The sequence below is a fragment of the Dipodomys spectabilis genome, unplaced genomic scaffold, assembly GCF_019054845.1.
Source record: "Dipodomys spectabilis isolate Male_0828 unplaced genomic scaffold, ASM1905484v1 ptg000210l, whole genome shotgun sequence".
In the NCBI taxonomy this organism is placed as follows: domain Eukaryota; kingdom Metazoa; phylum Chordata; class Mammalia; order Rodentia; family Heteromyidae; genus Dipodomys; species Dipodomys spectabilis.
The window spans coordinates 1,951,963-1,966,394 of NW_024870887.1; the positions used below are offsets into that span (position 1 = coordinate 1,951,963).

Sequence of the window (14,432 nt, forward strand, 5' to 3'; positions counted from 1 at the left end):
TGGAGGCAGCTCCCTGTCACAGGGGACAACAGTGGCACACTGGAAACAACAGACCTGAAACCACAGATGACAACTAGGATCGATTCAGCTCCAGGATCAAAACACAGACCTGGCCTGAAACTTCAGCTCTGCTGTTCCGCAGGGCCAAGCAAGCAAGCCGCCTTCAGGGCCCGGCTTGTGGAATCCCTAGAAAGTGACAACTTCAAAAGACACTAGCACCACAGCAACTCTGCACCAAGCTCAACCACGGTGGCAACTCAAGATCGACTCCTACATACTTAGGTAATCCTAAAATCAAAACCAGCCGTCGCAATTATCCCACAAGGACATCTCTCAGATTCATGCAAGCATTTCCTCCCTGCTCTTATTGCAGATCCGTGGGCTGGAGATGACAGAGATTCCTTCAGAGCCTGGCTCAGCACAGGAGAGGTGCCACTCATGAGAACCTTGCCCTGTCGACCTTTCCTCCTGCTGTCCCACCTGCCCAGTCCACACTGGTGACACGGGAGGGGAGTTTGCTAACACATCCTACTGCAACGAGTCTCTGGAGGCCTGAGAGGAAAACAAGCTGCCAACCTCCAAATCTTCCCTGATCTTCCCCTGCTGGCTCCCCGGCCTCCTGTCGGCCCCTTGGGACAGGGTTAGCACCAGCCTGCGTGAGGTCCCGCTGGGATCCTCAGGCAGGCGGCCAAGGCTCAAGACCCTGGCACTAGCACCCAGCTGCCTCCCCCAGGCAAGAGCCACGATCTCTTTGGCACCATGCTCTATGTGGCACCTCCAGGGGGAGGCGATCACCCTCAGTCCCCAGCACCCGGGTTTCTATGGGGAGAGGAGCCTGCTGTTGGGGAAGAAAAGCCTGCACTGAACACCTTCTGGGACTCCCAAGACACCAGGTCTTCCGGGTTTCTCCATCGCACAGCCTCTGCCCTCAGCTTCCTCCACAACACACACATACAGACCTCTGCCAGATCTGCCCAGGCTCCCTTGAGGGCAGTCTCTCACAGGGGTGGAAGAGGATGAAGGGCATCTCAGCCTGGCAAGAATCCCCTACATGCTGTGGAGTTTTCCCAGGGAAACCAAGCCCAGGCTGGACTGGAAGCAAGCCCAGGGGCAGCCCCTGAGGCCTTGTCAGGTCACTAGAGTGGTGCTAAGAAGATGCCATGGGGAGGGCCTCTGTGGCAGCTCTCATCTCACAGCAAGCCGCCCCACCCATGGGCCCCTTGGGTGTGCCACATCCCCAGCTGCTGAGGCTCTGGCCAGTCCCCACACCAATGCCCCCTGGGGAGCACTGCGCCCAGTTCGGCTGGAGCAGGGACCATTGGGAAAGGCTAAGCCTTCACATCAGCAATGGACAGAGGCTGGGAGGGCCACCAATGCTGGAAGAGGAAGGCCCATGAAGACGGTCCTCACACTGGGCGCCAGGAAGACCTTGGCATTGGCCAGTGGGGGAGGGAGCACCTTGGACTGCCTGGAGCAGCCCCCCTCCCCCAGCCCTCCAGAATGGTGCTAGTAGACTCCAGGCCAGAATGGAGCCCTACCGGAGTTAGCAGGGGATGGGCAAGCACATTTAGCACAGGGACTTGAATGCTGGGAGCAAGTGGTCCCTGCTCCTAGCTGCTCTAGCTCCACGGGGGTCAGTCCCCACCCGCCATGTCAGGGCCGCAGCATGGAGCCAACTGGGTAGCTTAACAATTCCTTCTACGAGGGAAAGGCCCAGGCCCAGGACTTCAGACCCTACAGAGGGCATGCCCCAGCTGTGAGCCTACTCCTGAGCAATGAGCAAGGAGTTCAAAGCCTTGTTTTCATAGTCACTAATCATGATTTTGCTTTGTTCACTGTGAGATTCACAGTCCCATTTTTGAATGTTTTCTTTTTCTAATGGAAGCCCCACAAGACAGACAGCGGATGTCAATTTGATTTGGGTTGGGGAGAATAGGTAGGGGGAGTGAGGGCTGACTCACTCCGGTGCCTGGAGCTGGAGTTGCAGGTCAGTATCACAGGTAACTTAACAGAAGAGTCTTTGACATCACCAGGGGCAAAGGGACAGAACACACGACCTGCTAGAGGAAGCACCTCCTCCTCTTCCTGCCTTCAGCACACAGCCACTTCCGCAATCAGGTCTACCTGCAACATCAGGGCAGCTTCGTGGGCTGACTCCTGGGAGAAGTGCTGGGCGCCCCCTGGCGTGTGAGTCCAAATTGAAATAGGTTCCTGTGCATGTGTGCGAGACTGACTGACTGGCGTGGGGCCTGTCTGTGGCAGGGACTCAGGCTCAGCCAATGGAGCCTGCTCCCCTCACCACTCCCCACTACATAATATTTCTTAGACATGACCCTATCTATGTATTTATATAGCGCCTATCTCCACAGGCCCCATCTTTCTAGGAATGGGGTCTCAGGACCATGTGCTTGAAGGCACACCCCCCCAGCTCTGCCAGGCCCAGGAGGTGCTGCCCCCCCCTCCCATTATAAAATATATATCTCTATATGCCACATATCTACACCCCCTCCACCCAGGCAAGCTCTGCCCGTTGGGCCCTCACCCTGGAGCCTCTTCCCACCACCAACGCCAGGCTGCCTGCCGCGGCAGGAAGTAGAACAAAGTGCGAGCACGTGGGCCCCAGGTGCTGCTAACTCGAGGTAAGAGCACAGCTATCATCAGACCAAACACTAGAAAAGAAACACACACCACTCCAACCACACACACAAGGAGAGAGGCTGCCCGGGCCTCCCTCCGGCCCTGACACACCGGACTCACGAGGAGGGGAAGTAGAAGAGAAGAGTGACCAGCCCGGAGGGCGGGCCTCAGGGACTCCCTGGCCGCCCAGCTTGTCACCATGCTGCCCAGTGGCCCACCTGGCCCGAGGGGTGGGGGCCAGGGCACCAGAGCCACCACTGCTGAGAAGCACCCTGCGCCCCGCACCTTGGTTTGAAACCTAAAGGGAAGGGTGTTGGGTTTTTGTTTTCTGAAAGAAAAAAAAAAATCTCAAAACAAACATAACTATAACCAGAACCATAAGAATAATTATAATAAAAGGTGTCATCAGCCTCCCAGTATAAAACTGCAGCCTTTGGAGATGACCAAAAACATCACATTCCAGGGGCCGGAGCCGCCGTGTGCAGAGGAGGATGGTGGGGGCTTCATAAAAGAACACACAAAAGGCGACTTAGACAGGAAAGCACCAGTACGTTTTGTATGTTTTTTTATTCGCTCCAGGTGGGGTTTATGACTCTCACTGTCCCACACACTGGATGACTTCCGATCCCACCACAAGGAGCCGTGGACTTGGCTAATCTGAGAAATCAGGATGAAGACTCCTCACCCTGCCACTTTGTCCAGGGAGTCTTCTAGAATGGTTATTGCATGAGTCTGGATGAACTCCACGCTCAGCTCCCAGGTCCCCACCATCACAGCTGACCCCCTTTTATTTTTGGCAGGGAGAAGCAGCACAATACTGCTCCCCTAGTCTCCTCCTTCAGTTGGTTAAAAACCAAGAGGGGGAAAGAAACCCCGGCAGACAAGAAGCCCTCTCTGAGCTGAACCCCTTTCCCCATCCATGGTTAACCCTTTGCACATAAGGCCAGGTGGAAGCTGATGTTTTTACTCATCTCGCTGTTTTAAAGCACCATTATGAAGTCGGGTTGTACAGTAGTTAACAGTACCTTTTATATATATATCTCATATCTATCATATATATATAAACTGTAAACAAGAGGTAACAGCGGCTTCTAGAAACTGGTTTTCTTCAAGGTTTCCTGTGTGGTAGGCACCTGAAATACTGTAGAAAAGTGTCTGTGTGGTGTCCTCATCTCCCTGCTGCTAGTTGGGTTGTTTTGCATGACCAGGAATGGTGCTGGAGAGACTGCGGGGCGGCGGGGAGAGCGGCCGCCCGCGGGTCTCTGTTTTCTGTCCCCACTTGTGCTCCTATCAGATCAGGCTAGAGACAACAAAAAGATATATAGTAAAAACAAAACAAAAAAAATACCCAATATATAGATTTCTATAGAATTTCCTTTTCTTCCTCTCTCCCGCCTTTCCTCTGCAACGTATTTACTATGTTTTTTGTTACCAATTTCTGCTGCAATAAACCCTCTGATTTCAGTCACAGCAAGAAACAAAAACCCAAACAAACAGAAAGCCCCTCTGAAAAGAGTAGAGAACAAAAGGGTTGACCCCCTCCCCACAAAAAAAAAAGGAGGAAGGTGGGGAGGGAAAGGGAGGGGGCTTGCTTGGTGTTGCTTTTTAAATAGGACTGAAGATTAACATTGAAAAATCAAGAGATGATGTCCAACCCTTTTCGCAACGCAAAACCCTCCGGTATTTCTGCCTCTTGTGGTTTTTGTTTTAAGTTCCTTTTTCTCTTCTGGGTGCTGATACTTCTCTCCATCCTCACGTTCTTGGTGTTTTATGTTTTTGTTTGTTTGTTTAACTTTGTGTCACTACCTCATTTTGCCCCCATGTCCCTTACACACAAGCAAAATATTCCTTCAGTGGAGCGAAGAGGTGGCGGATGACTGGCACGCTCCATGACCGGCCCAGCAGTCTCTGCCTCGCCAAGCGGCTCATGTTGGAGACATCCGTGTAGTGAACTGGGAAGCCAAACACCCTGCAGACAAGAAGGGAGAAAGGGCAGGGTGAACAGGGGCCAGGCTGCCTGGAGGCCATATGGCCACCCACCAGGAGCAGGCGCAGCAGCTGGGAAGACTGTGTGCTCTACATTCCCTCCCACACCTGGGCCACCAGCCCATTCTGCTAAGCTCAACCTCAAGATGCAAAGCTGGATATGGGCCAGGCACTGTGCTAGTCTCTGTGGCTAGTTAAAGCAATCTCTCCTCCAGATTTCCACTCACCAGAAACAAACATAAGTCGTATAAAATGTTTCCAAAACACCTCCTAGACCACAGCTGCAACAGACAGCTACTCTGTCTGAACAGAACTCAGGACATCCTTCCAGTGTCCTAAGGAGATCATATCCAGGAATGGACACTTCTGCTTGACTTCCCAAAGTTTCAGGGTTTCCTGTTGGCCTCTGGCTAAATCCTAGTCATACCCCGAGAAGCAGCTGATTCAGCTCTGGGAGTTCAGGCCACCTCATCAGGTGCAAGGGCTGAGGCCTGCCCTGTCCCACAAACAATGCCTGTGGCAGGAGTGAAGGAAGCCCCAGGAGCGTCAGCCTTCCCAGAAGGCCTTCTGGAAACCCAGACCCCTCTTGTTTTGGGACCAGACATAAAAATGCATAGGGACTTGATGGCCAACAGTCCTCTCTGTGGGCCTGGCATGTTGGGAAAACTTGGTCAAACCTATTTTGTTTTTTGTTTTTTTGTCAGTTGTGGGCCTGAACCCTGGGCCTGGGCCTGTCCCTCAGCTCTACAGCTCAAGGTTAGCTCTCTACCACTTGAGCCACAGCGCCACTTCCAGCTCTTTTCTTTTTGCTTATGTGGTGCTGAGGAATCGAACCCAGGGCCTCAGGCATGCAAGGCAAGCACTCTACCACTGAGCCATCTTCCCAGCCCTTGGTCAAACCTATTCACACATGGAAACTTAGAAAACAGCACAGCAGGGGGCAGGGGAGGATGGGAAGGGGTGGGAAGGGGAAACAAAGGAGGAGGCTACAATGCTTGATAAGAAATGTACTCATTATCTTGCTCATGTAATTGTAACCCCTCCGTACAGTATTTTCACAATAAAAATAAAAATTAAAAACAGCAGTGCAGACAGCCCCCCCTCAAGCCAGAGGGAACACACACCCAGAACAGAACACACACCCAGGACGTGAGTGCATGGACACAGTACCTTTCCATTTCAGTGCACCACAGGATATCCTCTTTCTCATTCATGAAGACGGGGAAATGCTGGTCCTTGCCCTGCTTTATGGAGTTTGACCGAGTAGTAATGGTCCTCACTTTGCTGAACTAGAAGTTGAAGACCAGAAACAAGGAATGAGCACATGTCCACTGCCCTATTAACACAGCCAAGGCACGAGCCTCCCCCTCCCCCTCCCCCTCCCCCTCCCCCGCCATGCTTCTATTTCCACCTTGACATAACCTTGGACATTCTTAGTCCAGTCTAGCTCTTCAGACTTAGAGGCAGCAGCTCCAGCCACCATACTAAGTCTCACAAAGAACCGGTTCTTTCAGAGGTATAGTAACTTGCAAGGCAAAAGGTATTGACTCCAAGGCCCAAAGATGCACTCTTAGTGTCAGCAGTCCTGACTGCTGGAATATGCTAGCACAGAGCCTAATACCCAGAGTACGTGTGACATTTCTCCAGACATAAATCTGCATTATTGGGGGCTTCTCTCTGCTCTAAAGGCTCTTACAATATGTCTTAGCCAAAAAAGAAAAGGAAAACACTTTATATAGGTCATAACTAGCCCTCGAATATTTAAGCTCCCTTCCTAGGTTGAAGGGTTAAAGGCTGGATCATCCCCTGCCTGATAGACCAGATGACCCTTTGTCATCTGGAGGGGTCCAGTGGGACCCTCTGCCCTTCTTCCTCCCTTCTCTTCTTCCCGGCCCCGTGGAAGACTTAGGTACCCAGGCTGACCTTGGCTATTCTGCCATGTTCCAGACACTCCTGAAGCTCCAGCTTATCATTCACAGTGGATGCCAACGGCCTAGGAGGCAGAAGAAAGGAAAATGGTCCATGAGATACCTGGACAGCAATAAGCCCCCGGCAAGGCTGACTGACCCTCGGCCGCTGCTCCAATCACACACATACCTCCTAACCCTCTTCCAACTCAATGTACACTGTGGCCATCCATGGACACACATCAATCAGGCCTTAATCCTTTACAGGCAAACTCAAAAGTGGTCTCAAACTACCAAGTGGCAGGTACTAACCAGCCAGTATAGAGGAAATAAAACACAATTATTCTGTCTCATTTGTAAATATGCTGAGTTTTAAGTGTCCCAACATGAAAGCAAGTTTTGGGGGTAAAAGAATATTCTGTATCTTGATTTGTGTTGATCATTAGATGGGCGGGTAATTCACTGGATGAAATTCATTGGACAGGACATCTCCAGACCTCAGTTCTGTATAGACTCCAAAGATTACAATTCTGTGACACTGAATACATCACTTCTTATGGGGCAGCAGCTTCAGTGCTGATCTTTCCTTAGAAAGTATTTTGCTGAGCCAGGATATTGAAGCAGGACAGAGTTCACGGCCAATTTAGGAGGCACGAGACAGTCTCAAAACAACAACGGCAGCCGAACGCTGGTGGCTCACGCTTGTAATCCTAGTTACTCAGGAGGCTGAGATCTGAGGATTGTGGTTCAAAGCCAGCCCAGGCAGTAAAGTCTATGAGACTCTTATCTCCAATTAGCCACCAGAAGTGGTACTGTGGCTCAAGTAGTGCTGCGGCTCAAGTGGTAGGGCACTTGCTTTGAGCTGAGGAACGCAGGAACAGTGCCCAGGCCCAGAGTTCAAGCCCCACGAGTGACAACTACAAAAGCTGGGCATGTAGCTCAGAGTTGAGGGGCTTGCCTAGCATGTGCAAGGCCTTGGGTTTGTTCCTAATACTATGGAAAAAAATTTAAGGTTTCAAAACGCATGGCATTTTTTAGTATCTTGAGACTTGGGGCCCTCCCTGTCTTGGGGCCCTCTACTTCTTCCAGAATAAAGTCCTAGGCTTCTGGAGTTGGAAAAAGTCACATAGTACTGCGGTCTGTCAGCAGACACTCAAGTTAATGGTTCCACAAAAACAATGGACCATGGTAGCTCATCCACATTTCCAATGTGCACATGTATCTTAGGAGTTTTGCAGGGGACTGTTTCCAGTCAGCTGCTCTAAACCAACTCCTTCCTATTAACAAGCCTTGATAAAGAAGGAGATTAGATGGCTGAAGCCAAGCTAAATGACATTTTCCACTTACAAATGAACCAAGGGATTTAAAACCTATGATTTAAACATTCTGGGAACGACCGCCCCCAACATGGATCTTGAGTTGGTTTATACTGATCTCTGCAAACCGTTTTGTTGTTGTTGTTGCTGGTCCTGGAACTTGAACTCAGGGCCTGGGTACTGTCCTCAGCCTGAACTTTTTGTTCAAGGTTGGCACCCTACATTTGGTCCATAGCTTCACTTCAGGGTTTTGTTGGTGGTGGTGGTGGTGGTTATGTGGCTTGAACTAGGGGCCTGGGTGCTATTCCTGAGCTCTTTTGCTTAAGACTAGTGCTTTACCACTATGAGCCACAGCACCACTTCGGTTTCCTGGTAGTTAATTGGAGATGAGAGTCTCATGGGCTTTCCTGCCTGGGCTGGCTTTGAAATATGATCCTCAGATCTCAGCCTCCTGAGCAGCTAGGATTATAGGCATAAGCCACCAGGGCCCACATCACTTCTGGCTTTTTTGGTAGTTCATTACAGATAAGAATCTCATAGAGCCAGGTGCTAGTGGCTTTCTAGCTACTGTAATCCTCAGTACTCAGGAGGCTGAATCTGGGAATCACAGTTCAAAGCCAGTCAGGACAGAAAAGTCCATGAGACTCTCATCTCCAATATGATACTTAGAAAAAGCCAGAAGTGGGGCTGGGAAAGTAGAGTGCTTGCCTTGCACGCATGAGGCCCTGAGTTCGATCCCTCAGCACCACATAAGCAGAAAAGGCTGGAAGCGGTGCTATGGCTCAAGTGGTAGAGCATTAGCCTTGAGCTGAAGAGCTGAGGGACAGTGTCCAGGCCCAGAGTTCAGGCCCCATGACTGACAAAAAAAAAAAAAGAAAAAAAGTTCAGGGACAGCACCTAGACTCTGAGTTCAAACTCCATGACCGATGAAAAAAGGAAGAAATGCTGTTGTTAATTTAGCTGGGTGCTGGTAGCTCACACCTATAATTCTAGCTACTCAGGAAGCTGAGATCTGAGGATTGTAGTTCAAAGCCAGCCCGGGCAAGGAAAGTCTGAGACTCTTATCTCCAATTAACCACCAGAAGACTGGAAGTGGCGCTGTGGCTCAAGGGGTACAGTGCTTTCCTTAAGCTGAAGAGCTCATGGACAGCACCCAGGCCCAGAGTTCAAGCCTTATGTCTAGCCAAAAAAAAAAAAGTATTATGGACTTTCCTGCCCCCGCTGGCTTCAAACCTTGATCCTAAGATCTCAACCTCCTGAGTAGTGAGGATTACAGTTATGAGCCACTGGTGCTTGCAATAACTTCTTCAAAGGTTTTTCCATGATGTAATCACTAAACCTTAAAGTTAGGACATTTTGTTTCATTCCTGGATATTAAAAACTTTTTTTTATATATCCGTGTGATTTGAATGAATAGCCAACAATGAGTGATAAACAATCTGAAACCTTATATGGCTGTGGGTACCACCCTCTCCCTCCCCTATCTTCCACAAGCTTTTCTCAGGAGAACCTATGGTTAGCTGGCTCTGGACACCATCAGTGCAGTAACTAAAACTCTGTAGCACACACAGTACTCTTCTTTTGTGTAAAGAACGCAATTCTCAAGGTCCTATTGAGATCACCATTGGTTTCTGGAGGCAAATAGTTTCTGTGCCCTACCTGACTCCTCTTTGTTTCTCCAGGAATAAGGAACATGGGAGAATAGCGAACATTCAGCAGAGGCCAGCAGAGGACCACTCTGCAGCCCTTCTTGGACTGTCCTATCTGCAGACACACCTATACCCACTGACCCCCAGGTCCAGAAGCTCTTACCAACCTGTTCATACCGGGCAGATTACCCCAGAAGTAGCGGGCCCTGTGTGCAGCTGATACTTCTTTGGCATCAATCATCACAGGGTTGGACTGTAAAACAGGAGGAATATTAAACAGTGCCGCAACTGGGCTGGCTGACAGCCTTAAGGCCTCAAAGGCTTACCTCTCTCTTGGGGATAGCTTAAAGACCCTGGGAAAAGCTGGGATTTAAACTTAGCCACATCCCACATACCCTCGCTGGAGCATTCTAGACTAGTGTAGTCCAACTGAATGTTCTGCAATGACAGAAAACTACCCACTATCCTGACTGCTCACTGCAGTGGCTGCGGTCTACTAGCTATATGGGGAGTTACTTTGTACTTGTGACTTGAGGGCGGGGATGTTTCCTGTTCATGTAAATAGCTGCACATGGCTGATGGCTACCATTTTGGACACCATTTTGGACAAGGCTGCTCTAGACTACCCAGAGGCTTAATTAAGAAGCAAGTTCCAAGGAGCAGGGTATGTGTCCATTGTATGTCCTGTCCAAATAGATGCCAGCTCCCATTTCAAGTCATAATATCAACTTGCAGTGTTACTGACCCTAGGACTTGGGAGCATGTGCTCACGCTTCCTGGGTGGGAGAATTCCCGTGAAGTGGAACTGACACTGGAGGAAATAAAACCTGACAAAAAGCATCCATCACGGTGCCAGGGAATGAGGACAGGGCAGAGAAAAACAATTTGATGCCTCAAAGGTTCCCCTAGGCTAACATCACACAAACTTCTCAACCCAGAAGTCCGCCCCTCCCCCCACACTGAGGCCCACTCCCATAGCAACCTCTTAAGACAGAGCGAGAGCACGCATTCTGAGTGGGCCTCTACCCCTACTTCCTCCCTTTCTGCTTGGGAAGCCCAGAGCTTCCAAAGCAGGCCCCTTGCAAAGCACATGGCACAGTCCCCAGCTCCACAATGCAGCGAGACAGGGATGAAGCAGCAGTCCAAGGTAGAAGCCATTAGTGAGCTGGCCAAACCAAGGTTGCTGGCTATACCTCTAGAAATCGCGAGATGTCCCTCTTGTCACTAACGCCCATGGCCACCACATTCTCAAAGAGCCAGAAGAAGGGGCGATCATCTCCCTCCTTGGGCCGCGCATCATGCAGGAGGCGGTAGAACTCAAAGAAGAGCCGGCCAGTGCCCTCTGAGAGGTCGGAAGAGAAAGCCATCAGCTTAGACTGTCTGTGTCCAGACAGTGGTGTGGCTCGGGCATGGGGAGGACAAGGGGAGACAGGGTCACTAGGAGGAGCTGGCCCAGGGCAGAAATATCCAAGGAGGAAACCTCAGTGCGGAAGCACCAGCTCAGAAGGCGAGGCTGAGGAGAGCACCTACCATAGAGGCCCTTGCGGGCTGGGTTGACAATGGAGAGATCATTGCAGGGACTGCCTCCAATCACCAGATCAAATGGGCCCCACTCCTGGATCTGGGAGGACAAAGGTAACATGATGGGTCTGCTGTCCAGAGACAGAGGCAGAGAGGAAGACGAATGGTCTGAGAACCTGACAGCTACAGAAGCTTTCTGGGCTCAGCTTTTGGACAGCAAACAAAACACACCAATCTGGACCATTCCCAAGCCTAAAGGGCCTTCCACTGAGGTAGGAAGTACTATGCTCTGTGCACTTCAGGTACGGTGTCTGGACCATGTAAGGACCCTCTAGGGCAAAGGTAAACCCCAGAACACTACTAGGAGAGAGGACCTTTAAGCAAGTCCTGACAGCCCTCTTCCCCCAAGTGAAGCCTGGAAGAACTATAGCAAAAGTGTGGGGGAAGATTGAACCCTCTCTCCCCAATGCAAAGCACTCTACCACAAAGGATCCAGGCAGCAGTGGCAAGCTCCAATTTCCTCCTCCCAAGGATCAAACCACAAGCCTCATGCATGGTAGGGTAGGCAAGAGCTCCACTACTGAGCTGCACCCCCAGTTCCCAAACTCTCCCCTTTTAATCTACCCACTGCCTTAGTAAGTCAATAAGAAAAATGGTGAGAGTTTGGGGAAAAGGTAGAAAGACAAAACAGAACAGGACAAGAAAGGAGAGAGGACGGGGAGAAAAGGCAGACTGCATCATGGCACCGACATACATGCTTCTGCGTGACGCTGCGGACGTCCCCGACGTACATGATCTTCCCCTGGTGCCGCACCATGCCCACCGTGATGGAGTCCTCACACACCTCCGAAGCAATGTAGCGGTCCACCTGGATACCCAAGTCCTTCAGCACCAGGAGCCCTGTGCCAGCCGGGAGAGAAGGCTGTCACTTGGGCCGCTGTCCTCGCACCTGGTCTTAGGCAAGTGAGCCCTCTGGTCAACTGGCACACAAAAGATCAACTGCAGGGCAGTGAGTCCTTTCCCTACTAAACAGTATGAACGACCAGGACACTGTGGGTCTGTTTTACACCTAGTTTGGCCCACCTGGAAAATGATGTCAACCCAGAGAAGATCGGCTAGAGAGCAGATAGTTTGAAGATTCAGAGAGACGAGACATTAGCTTTTGGGGGGCGGGAGGGCAAGGGAAGTCTTAATAATTTCTATAGTCAACTGGCTCATGCCTGTAATCCCAGAGGACTGTGTTCAAAGCCAGCCCAGGCAGGAAAGTACATGAGACTCTTACTTCCAGTTAACAAGCAGAAAACAAAACAAAACAAAACAAAAAACCCTGAAAGTGTAAATCAAGTGGTAGAGTGTCAGCCTTGAGCTAAAAACCTCAGGGACAGCACCTAGGTCCTGAGTTCAAGCCCCAGTACCCACATACATGCATACACTCACACTCATTCACACACATAGACACACACACACACAAATTGTCTACATCTGGCTTTTTATTCATCCTCCAGTTGCTCTCCCTAAAATTCAACTCCAGCAGCCTCTAGGAAATCAGGGGGTGATTACTAAAGCAGCTTGTTTTCCTAATTTAGAGACTCTTGGATTTTAAGTATCTTTAAGACAAGGTCATGTTTGTTGTACTTCTTCTGAGCTGACTGAAAACTCCTTCTCCCCAATCAATGCTGCAGACTGAGGCAGAGAAACAATAACAACAGATTCAGAGACTTTAGGGAAATGGGTCAGAGTGGCACCATCTCTACTGTTCAAGAAGTCTCCCGGGTCTAACCTGGGAAACTATGCACATAAACATCTCCAGATGTACAGGGCCTGGGCTGAGAGCAGAAGGCAAACGTGGCTGAGATGGCACTTCCACCTTGCCCTGTGACCAGGCTTCCCAGGCTTAGACTGCCTGTATCTTCCACTAGCTACATGAACACACATGTTCCAAGGCGAGAAATTTTGTTCCCAAAACAGTTTCTCGACCTGGGTAGAGTCAAGAGGGATAGTCATATACACATCAGAATTCTGGCCGGGCACTAGTAGCTCACCCCTATAATCCCAGCTACTCAGGAGGCTGAGATCTGAGGATCACAGGTTGAAGACATCTGGACAGGAAAGTCTATGAGACTCTTATCTTCCTCCAATAAACTACTGCCAAAAAGCTGTAAGTGAAGCTGTGGCTCGTGATAAGCACTAGCCCTTGAGCAAAAGAAGCTCAGAGACAGTGTTTAGGCCCTGAATACAAATCTCAAGACTGGCACAGAAAAGAAAGAGCCGGGTGCTGGTGGCTCACGCCTGTAATCCTAGCTACTCAGGAGGCTGAGATCTGAGGATCGCGGTTCAAAGCCAGCCCAGGCAGGAGAGACCGTGAGACTCCTATCTCCAATAAACGACCAGAAAACCGGAAGTGGCGCTATAGCTCAAGTGGTAGAGCGCTTCGCCTTGAGCTGAAGAGGTGAGGGACAGCGCCCAGGCCCAGAGTTCAAGTCCCACGACCGACAAAAAAAAAAAAAAAAGCAAAGAAAGAAAGAGAGAGAGAAAGAAAGGAAGGAAGGAAGGAGCGAGAACAAGAGCGGGAGAGAGAGCGAGAGGGAGAGAAAGAGAAAGGAAGGAAGAATGAATTGTGGCAAAGCTATGTGTAAAAAGAAAAAAAAAAATCATGCCTACAGTGAGCCAGCATCTCCTGGGCTATTTCTAAGAAGATAATGGTCATGTATGTAAAGATGTACTTGTAAAGATGCCTATCTCAGCACTGCTAACAGTAATGAAAAGACAGGCAATAATCTAATAGTAGATTAGTTAAATTATGATCCTTTGCCTCAGTAGAATCCTCTGAAGCACTTACAAATGAATGTAGCTCTACAGTGGTTATGAAAAAGTAGTCATCATATAATAAATGACAAACTAGGTTATAAACATTTACTACATTTTGCTTGTCCATACATTTGATTGTATAACTACACACATATACAGAAAAAAAGTCCAAAAGGACATACTCCAAAATGTCATAGCTTCATAGTTTCTTAGACTTTTTTTTTTAAAAAACTATTTTTTTTGTCTTGTCTTTTTTGGTACTGGGGATCAAACCCAGGACGTTGCACTTGCTAGGCAAGCACTTTGCCACTGAGCTATATCCCAGCCCTCTTATTTATAATCAAGACACACCCTAACTGTGTATATTTTGTTTACCATGTCTGTCCTTTGAAGGCTGTGCAGAATCTCCTTCAATTAAGGAATATTCCAATGTAAACCAGACAGGATGGTTTAACACTCATTTTACTTCATTTTGATCAAACCCCATGACCAGACAGACTCAGACACAGAGATGCACACACACGTTCTCTCTCCTCCTTTTTTTTGTCCGGTCGTGGGGCCTGAACTCTGGGCCTGGGCGCTGTCCCTCAGCTCTTCAGCTCAAGGCT

At 49.6% G+C, this 14,432-nt stretch overlaps 1 protein-coding gene across 4 annotated transcripts in view; it reads right to left on the reverse strand.

Moving 5' to 3' along the window:
- Positions 1-3,427: 3,427 nt before the first annotated feature.
- Positions 3,428-14,432, reverse strand: part of Dnmt3a (DNA methyltransferase 3 alpha) — a 112,797-nt gene continuing 101,792 nt past the window's right edge. For all 4 annotated transcript variants that reach the window (XM_042696633.1, XM_042696630.1, XM_042696631.1 and 1 more), the window contains 7 exons: positions 11,771-11,916; positions 11,026-11,116; positions 10,689-10,837; positions 9,663-9,748; positions 6,547-6,616; positions 5,794-5,912; positions 3,428-4,606 (listed from right to left, as the gene is read on the reverse strand). In XM_042696633.1, coding sequence (XP_042552567.1) covers positions 4,465-4,606; positions 5,794-5,912; positions 6,547-6,616; positions 9,663-9,748; positions 10,689-10,837; positions 11,026-11,116; positions 11,771-11,916 — 803 coding nt within the window. In that variant the 3' untranslated portion in view covers positions 3,428-4,464. The remainder of the gene's footprint in view (positions 4,607-5,793; positions 5,913-6,546; positions 6,617-9,662; positions 9,749-10,688; positions 10,838-11,025; positions 11,117-11,770; positions 11,917-14,432) is intronic.